The following is a 23,587-nucleotide window of genomic DNA, read 5'->3' as shown; positions in this document are numbered from 1 at the left end:
AACCCCTACAGGGCAGGAGCCTAGGGAAGTGGCCTGGAGCTTAGAGAGTCAGAGGCAATTCCTCTATCCAGTTCCTTTATTGGGGGGGGGGGCACCCAGAAGAGGCCATCTACTCCCCAAACCCAGGGCCCAAGCAGGCTGCACAGTCTCTCCCAGCCTAGCCCTTGCATCACTGTCCACAGGCAGCCCCACTGCCTTGCATCCTCAGGCCAGTCAGGTAGATGTGTCCATCTCAGGGACATCGGTGGATACTTCTGTGGGCAATGCCAGTCTCTGGGGAGGCACATAGGAGCCCATACCCGCTGCCCTCTCAGCCTCTTCCTGACTGTAGGGCTCCACGCTCAGCTGCTTTAGCCTGGGAGAAAGAAGAACAGGAGTTGGGAACTGACCAGATGCGAGCACTGACTGTCCGGCACCCATCCATGGATCCTCCCTTACTCCTTCATACCTTTTCTTGTGGTCTTTGGAACGGAAGTGGGTCTTCAGGTTGGCAGAATCTATGAAATACCTCCTGTAGGGATGGGGGTAAGAAGGAGAGTGAGGAGGTGATGCCTCTCAGGTATGCTTATCTCCGTGACCCTAACTCATTCCCTGACACCATGCTCCAGCTCCGAAGGGAATGGGAGGCCGTCTGACCCACGGGTCCTAAAAGAAGAAATCTGAGGCCCCAGGGCCTGGACCTCACAGGTTACCCATACCGCGGATCCTTCTCCTCCCCAGGCCCGGCCCAGCCGGGACTCACGCGCAGGCCAGACAGCGATGCAGGCCGCCCCCTGGCAGGTCGGGATCGGGCTCAGAACCCAGGTCTGGCCGGGGACGTGCGGGAACCTGGAGCCTCAGCTCTCGGTGAATCTCATCCAGGTCTGGCCGCCGCCGTTTCGCCTTCATCTGGCGGGCCAGGGAGTGCGCTCTGTGTGCGCCCGTCCGACGGGAGCGACCCATGGCCGGTGACAGCGGAGCCAAGGGGACCACAGCCGTCAGAGAACGTGTGCAGGCGCTTCCGGGCTACTCAGTGACGTCACGCGACGCCCAGGGGCGGAACAGGCGCGTACAGACCTCCTGTGATGGCGTCATTTGAGCGGGCCGCGCCTTGAGCGCCCCCAGGCGGCCGTCGGCGTCAATGACGGAGCTCCGGGCGGACCCAAGAGAACTCCTAACCTGAGGGAGGAGGCAGTCGCTGGAGGCAACGGGGTGGTTTGTGCCGGGCGGTGTGGGAGGTGAGGGGTGGATTCCGTGCTGTCCCGCAGCCCTGCGCACCCGGCCTGGCCTATCCTATCTCAGAGCCCTCCTCTGGCTCTATCACGCCTTCCCTGTTCCGAGATTTTAGACTCTGCGGGGAAGCGCTTTAAGCACCCCTGGGAGGCCCTGAATATTGCCCGTGATGTAAATTAACATACGGTGACCGCGAGTAAGTTTGGGATCCCGACTCCCAGGGATTCCTGAGATACCTCCAGTCCCTGACAAAGCCCTCACCACTTTAAACGCACCCCAGTTACTCCCTCAGATCTCCATCCTCCATCCACGCGCAGCCAAATCTGTGAAGGATGGGTGTTCCTCCCCAGCCATGTTAGAGTAGGCGGTTAGACATAAACAGGAGAAAGAGGCCAGCCCATCACCAAGGAAGTGGCCTGGAAGACTGTCCTGACCAACCCCCAAGCCCCCCCTAGTTCTCAGTTCTGCAATCAGTTTATCAGAATATCCAGAACCACAGGGACTTTTCGGATTACTGAGTATTAAAATAACATCCACACCCAGTTAGCATTGTGGTTTTGCCCACCCCCGCCTCTGTGGGCTTCACTCAGGTACTTACGGATAAGGTGTCTGTGCACTAAGAAAAAGGTATATAACCTACAAAAGTTATATAACAGGTCATTCCACCTGTCAAATAATGTAAGAAGTAGGGCAAGATTTCCCACCATCTTAGAGGAAAGAGACCAATCCTAACCCTGATTTCCAGGCAGCCCACTCTCCTTTGGTCTCGAGACTGTACTTTCACTTTAACCCAATAGATTTCTTGCTGCTTTTTCTTGTGTTCTGGTTTCTTGACTGAATTCTCTCCTTTTGGGAAGATAAGAACTGGGGAAACAAAACATATTCAACCAGTTAACATCTTTTCTGGTGCCATAATTACCAGAATTGCTACTCCTGGTAAGCCATGTGTGCCTCGCCTCCTTGGCTGGAGGCACAACTTACCGATTCTCTGAGGGTCCTTTCCCTCCTTCTCTGTCTCTCATGGACCAAAAAACAGCTGCAATATGTGGTCACAGGTTGAGGGCTTAAATACAGTTAGGGTGTTGACCACAGGAAGACTCCTATGACAGGATAAGTCGGTCTGAGACCAGGGAAGATTGCATCAGGCACCCTGCCAACTCAAGACAACGTCGTGGACTAGGAGGCACACTGTAAAACAAACAAAAACCCATGTCCAGCCCTCAGGCGACTCCCTGATTAGTGTTTAATATGTCCATGTGGGACTGTTTATGTCAGTCCATCGCTCGTTCTACCCTCCGCTGCACTGAGGCACTGTGCCTGGTCCCCCCTCACTCTCTGTGCGCCCGTGGACTTCCTATTCCCTGACTCCAGTGTCTCCTCTAGTGCACAGTGCAAGGCCACCAAATGCTGTATCTGCACCGCTCCCCACATCTCCCCCAAAATGGATCTTACCAGCCTCCAGCCACTGTCCCCACCCTTACCCACCATTTGTTCTCTGATCCACCTCCGGTAGAAACACTGGCCGGAACCTTGGCTCTGCCGGCTTCTTCTACCTACAAACAGCTCTTTAGCCTCACCTCACTCCAAAAGGAACTATTCCTCTGGCTGCTGTGCGGGATGGCCTGCCTCATTCGTGCCTCCGAGCTCTGTTCCCTTCTGTAGATTGGACCTTTCACCACAATGGGTTCAAGGGAAATACTTCCTCTTGCTCTTGAGACCACTCCTCCCAACCAAGACAGCGCAACAGTTTCTCCTCTACATAAACAGAGCCTGTAGGCTACCTTGCTGGGTCCCAAGGCTGTTGCCTTTGTGAAGATCTAGAGGCCTGGGATTTCATACACTGTGTATTTCAATACACACCTCTCCAACCTACCCTGGGATATGTAGCCTGCCTAATGGGACACCCACTCTATCCTGAGGCCAGCTGGAAAGAGGAGGGAGAAAGGAAATCAGATACAACTTTTTCTGCACTCTGCAGATCACCTACATCGGCTCCTCTGATTTAGGAAGAACCTGACACAACTAAAAACTACAGGGGAAGCCCCACCTACCCTCTATCTTTTAGTGACCATCCAAATGATAGGTTTCTTACCGTTGCATAGGTCATGGGAATGGGAGAGAGGGAACAAGCACTAACTTGCCAGGCTGAGAGGAACACAGGTACTCATGCGACCCTTACACAGGGGTCAATGGTGGAAAAGGATGACAGGCCCATACAGACAAGAGATGATAGAGGCCCCATGATTCGGACTGGGGCCAAGGGATACACAGTAAAGCTAGCTAAATCTGAAAACCCTTCCGGGGCCAACACAGGGATGCCCTGCCTGGCCCAACAGGATTTCAGGACAAAGGACGGGGACTCCCCCATCCTCCCACTCTCCTTTGTTCTCTCCACAGATGAGCAATCAAATCTCCATCCCTCCAGACTCACCTCTTGGGTGCATCCCTAAAAACTGGGATAAGTTTGACTTTTCAGTCCTTAAAAAAGAAGCAGTTTATTCTTGTATTCCAATAGAAGACTTCTGATATCTCTTCAAAAAACACGATAAGTAAATATGCCAACGCTGGTGCCAAATTTATGCATGTTACCTAGCTTCACTTCTACTAGCCATATTCCACCTCTTATCCACAAGGTGCTGACTCCCCTGAGGGTGGAATCGGGCATACTTTGGCTCAGGCCACTGTCTGTCTCCTCACATTGCTCCGCACCACACTCAGGCTCATTCCAAAGCCACAGACTCACCAGTGAAAGAGCAGCTACCCTCAGCCTAAAACCCTGTTGGCTGTGCTCCCCACCACAGGGCTGGGGCTATGTGCAGCCCACCCCAGCTTGGCTAAGGGCCACAGAGCCTGTTGATCCAGATAGCAGAGACACCTTCACCCTTCTGGATTGCGGGGTGGCCATTCGGGAAAGCCTAAAAAGGAATATACCACAAACCTTCAACACCCATCTCCTCACCCAAAATGGGAAAATTCCAATGCCCCCGGGAAAAATGTTCTCTTCTCTTCCTAACCCTCTCTCCGGAAAATATCCCATCAGCATTCACTCAGATGCTTCAGGTAGACCAACCCTAGGCAATTTAACATCCACCCAACGCAACCTCACTTTCCACCTACGCACTCCTACAACCCCCAACACCTCTGCAGGCATCACCCTTATCGATGGAAGAAGTGAATCAGTGTCTAATTTCATCCTCTCCTGAAGTCCTGGTAAGACCACCCTCTTCAACTCTTCTCTAAAGGGAAATTTTACCCAATTCTGCTCTGGACATCCCAGGGTCACACACTCTGCTACTTTCTTCCTAAACCCATCAAAAAACTGCTACAAACGCTCTCTTCCCACTGGCTTGAGTAACCACACTCCACTCTGGGACTCAACCGAAAGCAACCCTTCCTGGAAAAGCTCCACAGCAACAGCTCTCATGGACAGCCTAACATACCACTAGTCACATGATCGGTGGGGGCACTCCTCAGGACTCACCCCCTCCCCACTTACGGCTCTAAGAAGGAGAGCTGGTAGAGCTGACCAACCCCGAAGCCCTCCTTAGTTCCCAATACTGCAGTCAGAAACTGACTAGCTTATCAGGATATCCAGAACCACAGGGACTTCTCTGATTACAGAGCAAGTACACAAGTCTCAAGGCCTTGTCCCCAAAGTAACCCTACCTCATTAAAATAACATCTAAATCTAGTTAGCATTCTGATTTTGGCCCCGCCATGAGGTTCGCTTAGGTACTTATGGGTAAGGGGTCTGTGCACAAAGAAAATATTATATAACCTGGAGCTGTCAATCAAAGAGTCAGGGCAAGACTTCGTGCCATCTTACTAGAAAGAAAAGCCAACCCTAACCCTAATGGTTTCCAGACAGCCTGCTCTCCTGTCTCCAAGAGTGTACCTTGACTTTAACCCAATAAATTCGTTGCTGCTTTTTTACTCTGGTCTCTTGACTGAAATCAACATGTTCAACCGGGAACGACAGTGCTCAGGCATCCTGTCAGACTGCCAGCAACTCTCACAAGAAGAGGAAGTGCTCATAGAAGAACTGCCCATTTTTGCCCCCTTCCCCTGAGCCCTGGACTCCCAGGTGTGGGCTGGCAGCAAAGGCAGAGATACAGCCTAGGTATAGTGTGCCTGGTCGATGTGGGGAGAGCGCCAGAGAGCCTTTTCCCATTCATCGGAGGCTGTGCCTTCCAGACTGACCAGAAGAGCTTAGCAATAATTCAGGGACTCCAGCTCCTTGGAACCTATCACCAGGAAACAGGGAGACAGGCACATGCATCCCTGGGGAAAGGAATCAGTTTCCAGCCCAGACAGAGAAGTGAAATGTAAGCCCAGGGCACCAAGTGGGGGCTTTGGAACCTTCCCACTCCAGTTCACAGAGGCTGAGTGGGGACACAAGGTAGCGCCCTGCTGAGGGCACAGTTGGTATGGCTGTAGTCAAGGGGCAACAGTGTGGGTCCTGGGCCCAAGGACTTTGTAAATAGACTTTGTGAATGGAAGAGGATTTTTCTGGAAGCATTCCAAGAGATCAAATTCAAGTACTCCTAGGCCCAGGAAGGAGGTCTCCATGGAAAGCAATGTCTTCATTATTCTTGACCAATATGGGTCAAGACAAGGGGGACACAGAAGCTGGCTCTATCTTGCCCCCACCCCAGACTCCTTTGTCTCAGGTTTACCTGCTGGGCACTGTGCCAGCTAGGGAGGCTGGTGCATCTTTAATGAAGTCACCTGATCCCTGGGACAGGCTCTTAGCCTCACCAAGTTTCTGGAGACAGACCCACTGGGTGCCCACGGAGTCACCACCTTCCTGTGCCTGGTGTCAGGCCCATTTCCCTTGCAACTATGAACCAGGCCTTCTGGAAAACCTATAAGTCCAAAGTGCTACAGACTCTGAGTGGGGAATCTGAGGAGGGACTGGCAGAGGAGGTGGGTAAAATCCATGCATGCTGGGTAGGGCACGGGTGGAGGGGCAGCAGGAGTAAAAGGTACAATGTAGGGTAAGGAAGGAACAGGCTTTGAGAGAGAAAGGCACACTTGTGCAGAAGCAATTAGTACATTCAGGGAAGACAGATGGCATGGTACAATGTCAGAAAGCCACGATACTCAAGAAAACTGAGGAATAAGAGAAGACTTGGGGGCCATTGGAGGAGGGGGTCAGTGTCTCTTTTAAGGGCTGCCAGATGGGATAAATCCTTCTAGGAGTAGTGAAACAGTAGCCACATGGGGTACACTCAGCTTGCCACAACTTTCTAATGGCCAGAGCTGAGCAGAAGTGAAATGGCTTGCCTTAAGAGGAAGTGATCCCCCTGGTCCTAGAGTAGGGGAAGTGGCACTTGCACCCAGAGGGTCACTATAGCAGCATCAGGTCAGATCCATACTTGGACCATGTTTGTCCAGACATTTAAAAAATCAAAGGCTCTGAAATTGGGAGCAGTCTTACATCAACAGTCGTGCAAATATATGTGGCAGGAGCAGGAACTAGTTCTGTGGGGCATGCATGTGAGTGTGTATGTGTGTGTGTGAGCAAGTGTATGTCTAGAGAGATTGGTGTCCAAATTGGGCTTGTGTAGAAATATCTGTGTGTCAGTATTAGGATTGCTGCCTGTGTGGAATCCAGGGAAGGCATATGTGTAGGTGTAAACTGGGTATAAGTATTTCCAGGTATGTACATTTTGGGCAGAAGCCTCTGCCTGTGTGCCTCGTGAAGACATTTGTAGGTGTTGTTTACATGGTGCATGCGTGTGTATACATCTGTGTCTCGGTGTCTGTGGATGGGTGGAGAGGTTCAGTGTGCTGTGGGTGGGCCTCTGTGCGTCTGTCTGCAGTTGTGTAAGTGTACAGGTGTATGTGTATGTATCCTTGTATAGGTGCCTCACATCATGTACATTTATGAACAGGTGAAGAGTGTAGCCATGTGGAGGCATGTTCATATACAGGTGTATGTCTACATCATCATATATGCCCTTGTGTGCCTGTTTTTGGGTGTGTATGGATGTGTTTGGGGGCAGGCAGGCATGTGTGCTCAAGGGGACCATAGGGACTACCATACAGGTACTGTATGTGACTGGCAGCTTTGTGTAGTCATCTACCTGTATGCATTTATGGAGGGTGTGAGGGAACTAGGCATGTGTTTAGTTCTGTGGGGGTTGTGGTCCCCAGGGTTTGTGAAGTGGGCTAGCTGTGGGGGAGGGAGGTCCGGTTCCTCTGGGGCCTCTCTCACGCTGGGAGGGGGTCTTGTGTCCCAGAGGGGGAACCCAGTGTTGGTGGAGTCTGAGACAGCAGAACCTACCGAAGAGGCTTTCAATGCCATGTCACAGCTGGTGCGCCGGGTGAGTTCTCCATTCTTCATCCCAGCCCTGGGGAGCCTGGCAGAGGCTGCAGTGAGGTCCTGGGAGGTGGTGCTGGGGCCTCTCCCTGATTCTAGCTCCTCCCTCCCAGGTTCAGGGGGTTGGAGTGAAAGGTTGGCTGACAATGTCATCTCTGTTTAACAAAGAAGATGAGGACAAGCTGCTGCCACCAGAGCCCTGTGCTGACCAGTATGTGTGTCTGTGTATTGGGGGGGGGGTGATGTTCTGGGATGGGCCTGGGGTCTCCCTTCTCCCATGTCCTTTCTTTCTGGCCTGTCTTACCACAGAGGGCTGGGGAGAGCCAGCCACTGGCTGTTTCTGTTTCTCTCAGCAGGAGAGAGGGTAAATCAGCATATCTGGGAGTTTAAGTTAGATCTTTGAAGGACTTTACCAGATGCTGGGATTGAGGCGATAGAAGGCATATTTTGAATTCTCTCTCCCCATCCCACAAAGGAGGGGTCATCTACCTGGAATCAGGAAACAGAGGCAAGAACCTTTAGGTATCTGGGTGGCCCAGATCAGTGGTTCCCAAATATTAGTGTAAACCCTCATCATGCAGGGAGCTTGTGAGAAACACAAATTCCCAGAACATCCTTCAGGCCTGGGATGGATATTTTCAGCAAGTCCCCTGAGGACGAGAGGCACACAATTTTAGGAAGCACTGTCTTGGGAAGTCTTTGATGCTGGGTGGTTTGGGGGAGGGACCTAGGGCCTCCTCTTCCTCCTGCCTCTATTCTGGCGCACACCCCAGCTCTGCTCTTTCCTCCTGCCCAGCCACACACCCCTTTTGACACTCCCCAAGGACCCCCCTGACCTAGCCGTCTACTTGCCCCAGTGTTTGCATTCTCTCTCCCCACGATCATCCCCTTTCCCTCCCAGCTCCAAGGAGTCTTCCTCACACTTGAGGCGCCTCTCCAGCCTCAGCACCGCTCCTTAATAGCCCTTCCCCTGGTATCCCGATCCCGGCCCCCTCTTCCCGGACCCCCTCTTCCCGGACCTCTTACCCTGACCCGCCCAGGCTACCCTGTCTCCAGTACTAGTCCCTGGACCCCGCCTGCTCCTGTTCGTCCTCTCCCGGGGCCTCTCCGCCTGCGCCCGACCGGCTCCTCTCCCGCAGCCCGCTGGCGGCGCGGTCCTCCTCGCAGGCGGAGGCCCCGGCGGAGGCAGAGCGGCGCGGGTCGGGATTCTGGGACGCGTTCGCCAGCAGGTGGCAGCAGCAGGCGGCGGCGGCGTCCGTGCTGCGCGGCGCCGAACCAACCCCTGGGTCGGATCCCGAAGTCGCAGACGAGGCTGCCGAGCGCCCAGATCCGGGGGAGGCCGATGCTGTGCCCGGCTTCAAGTGGGGTCTCCTCACCCACAAACTAGCCGAGATGAGGATGAAGGCTGCGCCCAAGGGCGATTAGCCAGGCTGCCCAACGGGGTGTCCGCCCCTCCCCTCCCCCTATAAAAACCCTAGGCCGACAGTCCGTGTGATCGCGTGCTTTTGTTCCGACAGCTAGGAAGACAGCTTTCGGGTGGGCAACCTCAGGGCGGGGTCCACCTGGAGAGGTCCTCACCTTTCCCCACAAACATACAGGGAGAAAAAGACCAGAGACAGCCTGGGTATCGGGATAGATTGTGTTCGATTTAGGGTACAACTCTCCAGGAATCTGGGGAACCCCAGAGGACAGGCCCCATTGCCCTATCCAGCCCCTAATTAGACAAACATTGCCTGTGGCTCTGCTTTGTGCACCGCCCCTGTACTAGGGGAAGGTCAGACTAGCAAGGGAACTCAGACTGCAGGCGGGTCCCACATAAGGTGACAGACAAGTCGAGGCACAAAAATAAGGCTGTATTTGGAAGCTCGGAATTGATGAGGCCGACTGGGGACTTCAGGAATTCCTGAGGGGGAACGAATATACGTAATCTTAGAAGGATGAGTGGAGAGAAAGGGGAGGGTAATCCAGGCAAAGGGAGAGGACAATGACAAGACTTAAGAGGTGTGAACATGTGAGGAAAACAGGTGACCTTGTGTGTCTTTGAGGGAAAGGAAGATAGTGGCAGGATGTGAGGCTGCAGGTGGCAAAATCCTAGTTTGAAGGGTTCCTTCCCTTATTGTCCTCAATTCTGAATCCTCCACATCCACCCTTTCATAACCAAAGTTGGACAGCAAAGCTCCAGGAAAGGGGGCCTTTTCCGGATAGGTGAGGTGGACCCCAGATTTCTGGAGCACATCCCCTCCCCAGAATGGCCATAACAGTGTTAATACTAATTCCATAGTGGTCATAACAGCTACTATTTAATGAGTACTTTCTGTAAACCGACCATTTTGTTATGTGCTTTATGACCACATCGGAAATACTTTTATGCACAAGGGATGCAGCTGCGCTCCTGGGAGGTTAGAGCTTGTCCAGGGTCACAGAGTTAGCCTGGAACCCACACTCCGAAACCTATGCGCTAAACGCAAACTCGCTTCGCTCCCTTCCCCATCGGTCGGCTCTCTAATCCAACCTCGTGACTCCTTTACATAACGTTTTCTTTTATTATTCAGCAGATTCTCTTTTCTCCCACCTGTCTTCACTCCCCAGACCTGGTCTCCACAGGGGCGCAGAGGCCGCCCCCTCCCTTTCCACTGCCTGTGCTGGGAAAGACCTCGAGATAATTTTGTCCCACCTTTCCAAGGTTCACGTGGGGAAACAGAGATTCAAAAGGAAGGGCTTTCTAACACACCCGGCGCTTCAGAGACAGGGCGCCCTTGCCCGTGCTCAGGTCCAGCCCCGCGCTCGCTTCTTGCCCCTGTCAGGACCCCTGATTCTCTGGGAGCCAGCTCCCGGGCCGCCGCAGTCACACCTCGGACTCGCGCGGCGAGCCGCGGGCGCGCTGGCAGCCGTACAACCACTGGATGACGCGCGCGTTGCGCTCCACCACGGACACCGGGGGGCGCCCGTCCCGCGCAGAGCCCGCGGCTGCGGAACCGCCGCCGCCCGCAGCGTCCGCGCGATCCGCGCCGCCGTCGCTGGGCGTCCAGTCACTAGCGTCCTCGGAGCCAGGAGGCGGCGACGTCCCGGGCTGGGGGCTGGCGTCGGCGCCCCAGCTCTGCGGGGAGAAGCGCTCGGCGCCCAGCACCTCTACTAGCGCTCGCTCCAGGCCGCAGTAGTTGAAAAAGCGCTCCTTCTCCGACAGGGGCAGCGAGCACGTGGGACACAGCGCCCGCTTTCCCACCCCTTCCGGGGCATCTTGGGGTGCAGCCCAACTCCCAGGAGTCGCGGGTCGCTCCGTTGGTCCAGGGCTGCTCGAGGCGGCGTCTCGGGGGGCGCCCAGGAAGAGGCGCCGCACCAGTCCCTGGCCCTTGGCGTTCTCTTTGTTCACCAAAACCTTGCAGTCCCGCTTCTGGCGGTAGAATATGAGGGAGTCAGGCCTTGGTAGCCGCCTGCCACTGCTCCGGCGGGTGGGTCTGGGTGTCCTGGGTGATGCGGGGGGCCCCAGCTCGTTGCAGGTGTGCGGGGTGAGTGGCCCAGGTCCCCCGCGGAGAGCTGGCTCCTGGCGTCGCGCTATCACTTGGTGAGTCTTGACATATTTGGCTTTGTCGGCCTCCAGGCGCTCCACTGCGCTGGGGGTCCGTCCTCTGGACGGGGTGGAAGGAGAGGCCAGAAGCATCTTAGGAGAGCTGGGTAGGACAATACCCCATACGCCACTGAAGGTAGGCAGCTAGTTGAGGAGCCAAGAGCAATTGGTTGGGGCTCCCTGGGACCTGCCAGGAAAGAGGAATGGTCAGGGAGAGAGTAGATGCCCCTGCACCTCCCCTGCAGGCATTCCTAGGAATAGGTTCAGAAGATGCCCCTCCCCCACCGGTCAGCAGGTGCCATGTCCAGGGGGCAGAAGCTCAGGCTATCCTTTCCCCCATCCCTCAAAGACACTGGGGAGGGGGTCTCCCTGGCTACCCAAAAATATTTGCCCCTTTGAGGATGCTCCAGTCTGGCCACAGGGCCATGCCAAGCAACCATCAGCAAGCAGGACACTTGGGAAAGGAAATAGGGCTGGGCCCCAGCTCAATTCCCGAAAGTGGCCTTAACCGGAAAAAATACCTCTTCCCAACCCAGCAACTTTGACTCCAAGACAAGGAGGCTTCCCAGCCACAGGCAGCTCCAGCAGGACCCACCCTTCCCTCCCCCAAGCACCAAGGTCAAGGATGGAACCACAGGGTAGGAGCCACCAGTACTTGCAGCCAGCTGCCCTGCCCAGGCCCAGGGGGATCACTGGGGAAGGAGAGGGAGGTAGTCAGCAGGTCCTGTCAGCCAGTTACCTGCCACTGACTCTGTGCCCCCACCAAGGGGATTCCAGAATGCCCACTGAAAGTTTTCCTCTGTAAACATAGACAAACAAAGCTTGTCTACTTCGGTGCTTCCATTTCATAGAAAAGGAGACTGGCCCAGAAAGGAGGGAGCTTGCTCAGGTCTTAATGGGAGTTACAGACTGGGACTGGAACCCGGGTCTCTTGCCCTGCCATCCAGAACTAGTTCAGACTGCATCTCTCACTTCCCTGTCGGAACTTCCCTCAATTCCTGCTATAAAAATCAAGCAATTTCCGTTAGAGATAGGCCCCTTGCCTCACTGAAAAGTTCCTTCCACTAATTCTTCCCAATAACCTGCACTCCCTCAGGGAAAATATGCCCTCAGGGTCTCTGGCCCCTTCTCATCCTGAAACCCCTGTGACCCTTCCCTATCTCTCTTCTGCTGGGGAAGGGGGCCAAGAGGGGTTATAAATCAAGAGCTGACAGTTCTGTTGGCAGTAACAGAATGGGCCACCCACGGCTCAGCATACCCCACCCCACCCCTGTCCCCTACTCCCCCCATCCACCATTCAGCTTAGAGGGACACAGCTGTTCTCCGGGCTGAGGGGACCTTGGGTCTGGAGGCAACAAAAGAACAGAACTTGCCAGGGATTGTGGGATGGGAGCCCCAGTGAAGGGCCTTGGGGCAGGGACCCTGCCAACCCCACCCACCCAGTGCAACCTGTTCAGCTTTCTGCACAAGGACACTTAACATACACACCACACATGCACAGAACACACTTGTACACTCACATCCATCTAGTATCTCGTACATCAGCCTGGCAGTGCCCTCCTTCCTGGCTCCCAAGGACTATAAGAGGCAATGGGTCAGATTCCAAGGTCCCAGGAGGACGCTGTGCTTGCTTGACCTCATAGGAACCCTCCTTTCCCCTCCTTTTCCCAGGCCTGAGCGGCGAGGCTATAAAAAGTCCCTAAACACAGGGACCAAAATAGTCTGCTGTCCACTGCCTCTTCCCGGCCTGTTGGGCTGGCCTCGATGCCGGGCCACAGATGTTCCATGCTAGAAACCCTGCAGGCATCCTTTGCCCTCTATGCCTTCGCCCACCTTCTCCCAGCCCCAGGGTTAGTGGTCTGAGCTCTGCCCAAGGCTTCAGCTCTGGACACGGACTGGGCGACTGTGCTCCCTGGTTTGGTATCAGCCTCCCTGCCCTTGGGTCCCTGGGTGCCCTCCCTCCCTTGCCCTGGGCTCAGGATGCACTCACCTCTGTGTAGGAAGGACGAATGCAGGGGTCCCTGGGAAGGGCCAGACCGAGGGCAGGACGGACAACAGGGACTGGAAGTAACTTTGGTGTCCGCCAAACCTCATTCTCCACAGGAAAAGCCGAGACAGCCTCCACCCCCCAGGTTAACCCTCGCCTTCCTGACCCAGAGCCTGGCCTCTGGTTAACTCCTTCCTGGTCACAGTCTTAGTACTGGAGAGGACCTTTGACCAGATCCAGCTCCTTTATTTTACAGAGGTTCACACAGGCCCTAACAGGTTAAATGATTTGCACAGAGACACGGTGAGCTTGGGCACAGCCAGGACCCCAAGCGAGGTCTCCTGATTCCCAGGCTTCCTTGAGAGACAGGCTCTCCCTGTGGGGTCGGCCCCTCTGCTGGGCCTTGGCATATCTGCTTGTTTAGAATGGGCAGGCAGAGCAGGGTTCTAGTTGATGGTACTTCTGCCCCTCTGTAGCAGGTTTAGACCTGTCCTGATCTGGGTACATGGATGGTGTCAAGCCTCCTCTCCCTAAGGGTGAGGCCAGGAATCTGCAGCCTAAGGGTGGGGACATGGTGCTGCAGATGTACAGTTTGAGCCTGTCCCAGCAAGTCTTGGCATGAAGGTCACCTGGGAGCCCATTGGAGGTTCCTCTGCCCAAGGTCCTCTGATGGCTGGTGAAAGGGCAATACAGGGATGATTGTGGGGCTAAGTCTGGGTCCCTTGGCCTCCTTCCTCCTCTGCTCCCACTGGAGACTTGAGAGCTGGCACAGTTTCTTATCTGATACTTCATGTCTCGAGACAGGGCCCTGTCCCCACAATGCTGGTGCTGGGGGAGCTCCTCACCCAGAACTCAAAAACAAAGCCCCTGCCAAGGGTTCCCACCCCTTCTAGCTGGCCACTTTCCACAAATCCCTTCCCCTCCTTCTAGCACTTTTTAATGTTTGCAAAGCACATTCACACCTGTGCTCTCTGACCTCCTTTGTCCCTCCCAAGGACCCTAGACAGGGGGCCCATTAGGGTGACCACCCAATTTGATAGGTAAGGAAAGAGGATGGGATTTTGCCAAAGTCCAACACCAAATCTACTCTTCCCAGCGCATCCTCCTCCTTTCAAGTAAGGTGATCTGTCTGACAGCTGAGAGGCCCAAATTTGCTGGTAAGAGATCTTTATTACCTAAAGGGAGGTGTTTTTGTTTTGTCCATGAGAATTCCATATTGCATTGCTACAGCACTTTACAAAATGTTTTCATGTACATTATCACAATTCATCCCCAGGACAATCTTTGGGGAGTAGGTTTTATTATTTCCCCCATTGAGAGCTGAGGAGACAGACTACGAGGGATGAACTGACTAATTCAAGTTCACACCATTAGAGCCAGTAGCTAACTTTTGCTGAGAGAATAATACATCTAGGCTCTGTTCTGAGTGCTTCACGCAATAGTTAACATATGTAATCCTCAAAACAAGCCAGTGATATAGATACTTTCATTCAATTTCAGGTTAGGGGTGCAGGCGGATAGCCCTGAGATCTGGTCACAAAGGGGTTAAATATGGAGGCTGGGCAGAGCCAAGCTGGGATGCTGTCAATGGCAGGAAACCTGGCCTGTGAAGGAGGGGGAGGATGGGGCTGTTGTGTCTGACTCCAGATACCACCCCCAACCCTTTGGTCTTAAAAGAGCATCTGGGTTGGACGGAAGGGCAGGCAGAGGACCTTCTCAGTGCTGTTCTGGGGACCCAGGAGAGAGGCTGGGCTACAGAAAAGGGAATCAGAGTGGAACACAGGTGCTGCCCTGCGGCAGCCGGTGGTCTACTGAGGGTGACCCAGCCTCCCCGCAGGAGCGCTCAGTAGGTAGGGGAGAAAGCCCCAGTCCCAAGAGTTCCCAGTCGGAGGCAGGGCAGACAGAGCTCTGCCCTCAGGAGATTGAGGTGGGAGATGGTCAAGGAGTGTAGCGTATTCTCAGGAGCTCCCAAGCTGAGCAGGTGATAGTTCCTGTCCCACGATGCCAAGCAGGGTCATGGAGGAGAGGTCGAACTGGATTAGCTTTCTGGGTGAGAAAGCCCCGAAAGAGTCAGCGGGAGGGGGTAGATAATGAGGAGGAGCTACAGCTGCTGGCCTGCCTGGCTCTTGGTCACACTTATCTCCAACCAGATCATTTATCTTTCTGGTCATGGGACCCCAGGGAGATCCTTAAAGTGGCTCCTTCCAGCTCCAGAGCCAGGACCTCAGACCAGTGGGGAGATCAAATCTGAGACATGTTATTTTCCTGTTTCCGAGCTCATTCCCGGATCACTTTGAGGATGATCGTAATGGGCCTGAGTCTCAATTGGCTCCTTCCAGGAGTGGGTGGAGGGAGGGTGAGAGAGCAGCTCTGGTCAGTGCTGGGAATAATGAGGCGGGTCAGGGAGGCCCTACAGATCCAGCCTCAGACCCCAGACCACATTGTCAGAGACGAGAAACATGCCACCTCCCATACCAGCTAGCCACAGCCCTCTTGCCACAGCCATCCAATACCTCAGCCCTGCCTTGGATTCTAATCCTGGTTTCACCACTCACTGGCTATGGGACCTCTGGCAAGAACTTACCCTGAGTTTCCTTCTGTGTAAAATGGGAGTGATAAGACCCAGCTCTTGTGTGGCACAAGGAAGCGCTGACTGAGAAAGCACCTGGCACCTCAAGGTGCTTGTAAACGTTAGATGAATCTGCTCTTTAGCCCTTGTGCTCCACCAACACATTCCTGCCACCTTTGGCCTCAGTCGTTTTTTTTCTGATCCCACAATTTCCCTCTCAGCTGCCATGGACAAATCATTTTGAACACTGCTGTGTGCTGTGGGGTCAGCAGACGGGTCAGACATGGTTTTTGCTCTCGGGAGCTAGGCCTGCTTGTTTTGGGTGTGAGGTGAGTGGCATGCAGAGGCATGAAGGACTGAGCACAAGTGACAGCAGTGCTACTGTGAGGAAGATGAACAGAGCGGGAACATGGGGGTGGGAGCTTTATCAAAGAGAAGGTCTGTCGGGGCCAAAGGGATTTCTGACAGGGGTGGATGGGAGGCTGGAGTGAAGGGGAGGAGGGACGGTAACAACAGTAGACCACGAGGGCAGCAGGAGCCAGGGTCTCAGAGAGGGCAAGTGGCTGGGGGCCTGAGGGGGTGACTCAGGAGTGCTTAGAAGAGGGGGTGCAGAGAAGGGGGGCCCTGAGGAAAGGCAGGCTCAGAAAGGGGCTCCGGGAGGCCCAGGGGAGATGGGGGCCCAGTGAGGGGCTGGGGGTGGGCGCCAGGACGAGAGTTCCGAGGGGGAGGGCCGCGCGGCGGCGGAAGCGCCCAGCGGCCCCCGGGAGGCGCCCCTCCCCGCCTCGTGTGCGCCCGCAGGGGTGAGAGCTGCCGTCCTCCTGTTCACGGCTTTCCGTTTCGGAAAGAATCTCAGGCGCAACAATAGCCTGGCTCCCTCTCCCTCGGAGGGGTGCGGCCTCTGGCGGAGCCCGGCGCCGCCGCCGCTGCCCGGTGCGCCCGGGCTGCAGGGCGGCGATCGGATCAGAGGAGGGCAGGGGTCGTGGCGGGAAGGTGCCATGCAACGCGCGCGCCTACGTGTTGCTAATGAACGACGGGAATGAGACGGGATTTCTGCTCTCACAGAGCTTATCGCCTGGCTGGAACGACCAAACCAACTGCAATCACCGCGCGTGTGCTGTGTGCTGGGCGCCCGGCTAGGTGCTGGGCACTCAGCGCCTCCCCGACTTCCCGCACAGCCCCGCGGGAAGGCGGTGAGGAGCCAAGCGCAGAGGCGCGGTAACTCACCCGCGGTCCCCCCGCCTGCAGGTGGAAGAGCTGGTCGGAGCCGCAGAGCCGCCCGGCCGGCCCGCTTCTGCCGCAGGCGGCGTGCATCTGCCCTCGCTGCCCGATGCTTGCCTGGCTGTCGGCGCGGAGGAACTTCAAGTCTTTCGGCCTGAAGCAAGGACTGGATGGGGGCAGCCCCAACTGCAGTCCTCGCTCCCTTCATGTCACCACATCTTCGTCAACATCTCCAGCGTCACCCCCCTCCACCGTTGTCTTCATCAGGGCGCCTCCAGGCCGAGGTCAAGGCACAAAAAACATCCAACGTAGGTGGATTAAGTAAATTAGGGGAACACAGGGAGAAGAAACAGGTTTCTCACGGAACTCTGGGGCAAGAAATCTGTCTTACCTTGATAATTATACCTTCATAACTACAGGTTGAAAAGTATGGCTTGATTTTTTACATAGAGAATGTCATCAAAATATCCAAGATGACTGAATGTAATTATTGCGGAGCCTGTGTGGGTGTTTTGTTAAAGGGCTAGCCAGCCATGTTGGATGAATAAGGAAATAAAGATGTGACTAATTCATAATTTATTACATTTTTATTCCATAAAATGTATTTTTCTTGCCTTAATTTCTGCAAAATTACCAGTCATGTTGCTATAATGAAAAGTTTCACATAATATGTAGTCTACTGCCAATAATGCATAAGCAGACCTGTCCAGTATGTTGTGGGTTTTTTTTACTTTCGTTTTTTTAAATTTCAGTTTGGTGAAACTTTACTCTGCTGAGGTACTAGCAAACAGAACTGAAAATAAAATTCTTATATCAATATTTAAATTTAGAGATTATGAATGTTACATAGCATTTTCAAACATTTGAATGAGGTGTACATGAGAAATTATCCTTAATGCAGAATATATGTAATGGCATCATACAAATCTCACTTATCTCACAATTCTCACCATCTCATAGAACAATGTCTAACATATAACAGTTAAGAATTGGCACCATGGTACTTGCATATTATGCCTAGACTCCATTTACACATGTAAGAGCAAAATCCATTGTTTAACTTTCAGAATGTTCCTCAGCCATCACACGCCACTAATGCAAGTGCCATGCTACAACTGGGAACACAAAGTGAAGCAAGAAAATGGATGCTCAGCATCTGCTGGGAAACAATACTTCCTTGTGCATTCATGCTCTCTGAGAGGAAGGATTTGACAAGTTAATTAATTTGTCCTTTCTCTTACCTAAGTGCGTTCCTCACTCTGTGTTCTCCATACTCCCACCAGTGGCTGTCTGCAGTGTCAGTAGACAGCTCAAACCTCCGTGGCATTTGGATGCAGCATTTTGTTACAAGCACACAGGGCCAGGGACGTGGAGAGGCATTTGTCTCTCTGGAGCTGGCATGAGAGCAGATGTTGGGGACTACAGCTTATACTATTCAGCCCTGAGTACTGGGTCCTGAGTGACAAATGCCCATATGGTCTCTAATAAATGCCTTTTGGGGTGCTGTTGATATCAGGGGCCTTTTAAGGGAAGGGATCCCTCTCTCCAGTTCTAAGGGGCACTGAGCCATGGCCAGGGAAGTGTTGTGTCACACCGAGTATCCCTGGCTATAGGAACCTACCCTTTTATATTTGAGGAGGGCGATTCCCAGGGAAATAGAGATTGAGGGCTGAGCAGACCCGAAAGATGGGTGTTAGCACCATCGTCTCTCATACCACCGTAGCATTGTAGCTAACACCATAGTGTTACTCTTGGATTATAACTGCCGCCTTCTCCCGGTTGTTGTCAGAGCCACCATTCCAGCACTGTGAATACTGGTGGTTTTTGCCACTCAGCTATCACTCATCTTTCTTCTATCAATCTTACCCTCACCTTGGCCACGTTTTTCATCCTTGTGCTCCCCAAAGCAGGGTAATGACCTAGGCCTGAGTCAAAAAGCCTATCACATTTCTCTGGCCTCAGGGCTTCATTTAAAGATGGACATGCAACTCAGTTATAGCTGATGAGACTTTTGCTGGGACTGTTGAGACAGCTTTTCTCTCTTCCCTGCTGTGCAGGAACCTGGGAAGACAGAGCCCCGAGAGTCCAGTTTCCTGAAGACTGAGTCAGCAGAGAGGAAGTGGCAGTGAGAGTCAGAGACCCCGAGGAGAGCCTGTGTGTCCGCTCATGTCTACAGCAGACCTGCACATAGTCTTTACAGTCGGCAAGCCAATGTATTTCCTGTTGGCTTAACCCTGTTCAGTTGATTTTTCAGTCACTGACAATCAGAATAAATAGGAAGGAGACACATCATTCTCTCCAAAGCTATGGTCACAGTCATCACAGGCCTGTAGCACTGAGCATTGAAGCCACCGTTTGCTCACCATCCTGACCCGCCTCCACACTCATTTTTCAAAAATGCTGACCAAAGATCCTCAGGTTTGTTGCAAAGCTGGCCTGGAAGAGCAGGAGAAATTCCCATAAGAAGTCAGGGGACCAAAGGTCTGGTTCCTGACTTTGACATGAACTCACCTTGGTCAGGAACAAGTCACTTTCTTTCTTGAGCCTTAGAGTCTGATCTGAGGATTAGATCAGTGGTTCCCAATGCTATTCTCTGGTGGATTCCAGTTGGCTATATAAAATTTCCCTGGGGAGCTTCTTAGCAAGACAGATGCCAGGCCTCTGGCCTCAGAAAATCTAGTTTAGTAGATCTGGGTGGAGTCAAGGAGGAAAAAAGATAACCCAGGGGCAGGCTGATTTTATTGACTGGAGTGTCCTTACTAGAGATTATACACTTAATGTGTTATCCAGTGCAGCTGAAAGTATCTCGAACAGCTTGCTTGGTTGGTGGGCCAAAAGTAAATGAACTCTATTCAGTGAGGTTGAGATACCAGTATTTTCCTGGTTATTGCATCTAACATTTAAGAAGACAGGAATATTGACGATTTATCGCATGCTCCCTAATCCCACCAAGTACTTTCTGCAAGAGGGCTCAGAGGGTTGTTTCTTACCAAGGTGTTGAGAAAAGCATTAGTGGTAGTAACTTCAATATCCTTGAAAAATGTTATGGTGGGGCCTTTGTAGGTTAGGTAATATTGGAAGGTGAGCTCCCTGATTTCACTGAGGATGATGGGGCTTTAGAGGGGCAGAGACCAAGTTGCAGGGCTGAAGTGGGGCCCTCACAGTAACATGGAGAGGTGATCATCATAGTGCTTTGACTTGCAGGGACCTTTGAACAGAGTGTCCCTAGGAATGGAATAGATGAGCCGCTTATTAAATGTTATTGAATTATATGACAGAAAAACCTCCATGTCTTTTGTCCAGAAGTCTAACTTGAATTGTCAAAAGTCTATCTCAGCCTTTTGGCTCATTTTCAGACCTAAGCTAGTTCACAGACCTGAAGTCCTGATTGAATAGGAGGCCAGGTCCCTTAAGGAAGGACCTTGTAGCACTGCCACAGGCATTGTACAAGAAATCTTCCCCTATGGAGTGGGGAAGCGAAACTCCAGCCTTTTAGGAATTATTAGACATTGACTTTGAACTGATGCTAATATCTGGAAACCCAAGATTCAACATGTCCAAAACAAAATTACTGATCTATCTCCTGTCTCCTCACATTTCTTCCAAGGCCTCACCTCAGTTGATCATTCTCCATCTCAGCCTCCTTCCAAAGCCTTGAAGTAATCTTGGACATCTCTCTTTCTTTCACATTCCACATTGAATCCCTCAGCAACACCTGTTGGCTCTATTTTCATAATACATCCAGATGTAGGTCACTCTGTCCCACTCCACTGCTACACACTTGTCCAAACCATCATCTCTTGCCTGGATTATTGCAAAAGCCTCTAAGTCTCCCTTCTCCTAACCTCACCCCTAATAGTTCATCTCAACCCACCAGCAAGACCAATCCTTTAAAAACAGAACTGGAGAAAGACAAATACCATATAATTTCACTGATATGTGAGATCTAAAATAAAATCAAAACAAAATGAACCAAACAACTGTAGACTCGTAGACACTGAGATGTGACTGGTGGTTACCATGGGTGAGGGTGGGGGAAAGAGATTATGGGGATAAAGAGACACAAAATCTCAGACATAATATAAATTAGTCATGGTGATAAAAATACAGCCTAGAGAATACAGGCAATAGTTCTGTAGCATTTTTCTATGTTGACAGTAAATACACTAGTTGGGGTGAGGATTTAATAATGTATATAACTGTTGAATCACTATGTTGTATACTTGAAACTAATGTAATATTGGATATCAGCTATACTTCAATACTAATACTAAAAAAGAAGTCAATCATGTCCACTTCTCTGCTCAAATCCCTGAAAAAGGCTCCCCATTTCACTCCATGAAAGCCAAAGTCCTCAGTGGCTTGCAAGACTACTCACAGGCCCTGTTAGCTCTCAGGCCTTACTCAGACTCTCCCCGCTCTTTGCCCTGGGTACTTCTGGCCTCCTTGCCAGTTCCTACAACACACTGACCCTGTCTACCACAGGGCCTTTGCCTCTCTGCCTGGAATGCCTTTCCTTTAGCTCCCCACTGTGCTAACTCCTTCACTGCCTGTAAGACTTTGTTTAAATCCCACCCCAGTGAGATCTACCCTGACCACTTCAGTTCATAATTTCAGCCCCTTTCTGCAGGATTCCCAGTCCTCTTCACCCCACTCTACTTAATATTTGCAGCTCTTTAATTTTTTCAAAACTTACTACATTCTAACATACTAAATAATTTATTAATCCTCATAAATATCTCCCCTGCTAGAATGTAAGTCCAATGAAGGCAGGGATCTTTGTTTTGATCACTGATGTGTCCCAAGCACCTGGATCAGTGCCCTGTACTTAGTGGGTACTCAATACCTTTGTTTCATGAATGGAGTTTGAAGAAACACTGAAGAGACTGTGGAGAGGACTAGAGAGGCTCTCTTGAGAGGCTGGGTCTTGGGACCAGAGTGATACAAACTTTGGGTCCCAGAAGGCCTTCCAAAACCATACAATTTCCTTTCCTGGTTTCATGTTTCCAGTGAAACATGAGGGAACGTCTGCTGCAGGGTCCTAGGAAAGGTTTCCTTGTTCTCAAGGAGACAGGAAGAAATGGCCCTTTTCCTCGTCTTGATGACCTTCGATGTGATTCTCAGAACTATTCTGGTCATCTTGGGTCTGTGAGAAGAGCAAATTTTAATGGAAAAAGGTTGGCAAGGGGGTGAGGCTGTGTGGATAATCTGGGTCCTTCACTGCCGATGCATCCTCAGGGAAGGGCTTACTGCCCCCATCTGGAGGCAGTGTGGTCAGCCGGCTGCCTGTGGCCGTCACCTCCTTCAGGGTTGCCTCAGCTGCTAAGAGCCCCTTTACCCGAGGTCTTGTCCTTCTTGGGGTGGCCCACATCTGGTAATTGAGGCCCTGCCTCAGTTGAGGATATAAAGGCCTGGCCATTTGGCCCGAAGTGGGACACTCTTGGGCAACACTGGCTCCAAATCACTGGCTGACTCTATGACCTTTATGTGGCACTGTGTTCCCAAAGGGAAGAATATAGGAGAACAGGAGAAAAGGGTGGAGGCAGAAGGGACCCCACTTATCGTTACTCTAATAACCCACTGGAGACCCTGTGCTCCCCAGCCCTGCCCTCTGGGCTCTGCAGGGCTAGAGGCCCTGGTGCTCAAAGGGGGCACACTTTTGCCCAAAAGAGTTGTACTGAATTAGAAGCTTTGTCTGCCTCCTGGGTACTCCGAGCTCCTTGTATCCAGGGATGGGCAGTCAAGCAGAGGGGTCATGGTCCTGGCAGGGCTGTTTGATCCTGATTGTAAGTAGGAGTGTGGATGCTGTTGCCTAGTGGAGATGGGGACAAATGTGGTTCCTGTGTGATCTACTTGGGTGCTTCTTGGTATGCTCTGGCCCAGTTGTAACTGTAAATGCAACTCTGGTCTGAGAAGGGCCTGGTAACCAGGGGCAGGCTCCTTGAAGACGAGGGTCTGGATTGTGCCACCGTGTGAGCAGGGCTGAAGTGGGGCCCTCACAGTAACAGAGGTGGTCGCTGAGGTGGAGGGGCATCTGAAATGGACGGAGGGGGAGGGAGATGATGAGAATCTACTGCAGCCCCAGGCCCATTCGCAGTGGTGGGGCTGTCGTTCCTCCCGCGAGCAGTCTTTTGTCCAGCCTCCCTCAGGAAGAGGGCAGTGGGCTCCTGAAGGAACTGCTCCTTGGATGTAGCTGGGGAAGCAGATTGGAGCAGCAGCAGGGTGGTTTGTGGGAGACACCAACTTTCAAGAAAGGCCCACAGCTGCCTCCCCCTTCAGGGGTCAGCCTCAGTGGCTGGGACCCCTCTCACCCAAGGTCGCGCCCTTCCAAGGCAGCCTGTATCTAGTGACTGGAAATGGTGGGGTATAAAGGTCTGGCCATTCTAGCCTGAAACAAGACACCGACTGCCAATCCTCACTGTCCTGTGAGGGTTGTAGAGCGAGGCTGTGCCAGGCCTGCCTTGTAGCTCAGCTTCTTCCTCTGCCCAGGCTTGGTTCCTGCCCCTTCCTTCACAGGAGTTGTTACCTAATAAACACCTTGGACCCCAAGCTCTGTCTCAGCATCTGCTTTCAGGGAACTGAGCAATGTAATACCCTCGGGACAGACCCGGTCCCCAGGACAATTCCACCTCTTTCCCGTTACCCTTGGAGATCCCAGGCAGAGGTCCCAAGCCGCCTGCAGGGATTTCTGAGCAGCTCCCCCAGCACATC

General features: G+C 52.7%; 3 protein-coding genes and 1 long non-coding RNA gene across 9 annotated transcripts; 2 read left to right on the top strand and 2 right to left on the bottom strand.

Moving 5' to 3' along the window:
• Positions 1–58: 58 nt before the first annotated feature.
• ZNF593 (zinc finger protein 593) lies at positions 59–1,032 on the bottom strand. Its single transcript, XM_073233447.1, has 3 exons — positions 743–1,032; positions 449–511; positions 59–355 (listed from the first exon to the last, which is right to left on the bottom strand). Exons 1-3 carry the CDS (start codon positions 940–942, stop codon positions 214–216), a joined length of 405 nt encoding a protein of 134 aa, XP_073089548.1. The 5' UTR covers positions 943–1,032; the 3' UTR covers positions 59–213.
• Positions 1,033–6,010: 4,978 nt separating this feature from the next.
• Positions 6,011–9,020, top strand: C4H1orf232 (chromosome 4 C1orf232 homolog). The gene is made up of 4 exons (XM_037017741.2): positions 6,011–6,138; positions 7,458–7,541; positions 7,651–7,748; positions 8,677–9,020. The coding sequence occupies exons 1-4, from the start codon at positions 6,055–6,057 to the stop codon at positions 8,960–8,962; spliced, it is 552 nt and encodes a 183-aa protein (XP_036873636.1). The 5' UTR covers positions 6,011–6,054; the 3' UTR covers positions 8,963–9,020.
• A 355-nt stretch (positions 9,021–9,375) lies between these two features.
• Positions 9,376–17,079, bottom strand: FAM110D (family with sequence similarity 110 member D). Of its 5 annotated transcripts, none has more exons than XM_037017941.2 (2): positions 16,883–17,079; positions 9,376–11,289 (listed from the first exon to the last, which is right to left on the bottom strand). In XM_037017941.2, exon 2 carries the CDS (start codon positions 11,193–11,195, stop codon positions 10,383–10,385), a length of 813 nt encoding a protein of 270 aa, XP_036873836.1. In that variant the 5' UTR covers positions 11,196–11,289; positions 16,883–17,079; the 3' UTR covers positions 9,376–10,382. The 5 variants fall into 5 exon arrangements, with proteins under 5 accessions (XP_036873836.1, XP_036873834.2, XP_036873835.1 ...); XM_037017939.2 differs by lacking the exon at positions 16,883–17,079 and adding an exon at positions 13,093–13,481 and having other exon boundaries at positions 9,376–11,163; XM_037017940.2 differs by lacking the exon at positions 16,883–17,079 and adding an exon at positions 13,093–13,456.
• On the top strand, positions 15,819–17,451 carry LOC140848851 (uncharacterized). Of its 2 annotated transcripts, none has more exons than XR_012130071.1 (2): positions 15,819–15,987; positions 16,904–17,451. It is a non-coding gene; the product is annotated as an uncharacterized lncRNA (long non-coding RNA). The 2 variants fall into 2 exon arrangements; XR_012130072.1 differs by lacking the exon at positions 15,819–15,987 and adding an exon at positions 15,997–16,096.
• The last annotated feature ends 6,136 nt before the right edge of the window (positions 17,452–23,587 follow it).

This window comes from Manis javanica, chromosome 4 (genome assembly GCF_040802235.1).
Source record: "Manis javanica isolate MJ-LG chromosome 4, MJ_LKY, whole genome shotgun sequence".
Lineage (NCBI taxonomy): Eukaryota > Metazoa > Chordata > Mammalia > Pholidota > Manidae > Manis > Manis javanica.
The sequence above is the reverse complement of the archived record's forward strand: the minus strand, read 5'-3'. Positions and strand labels throughout refer to the sequence as shown.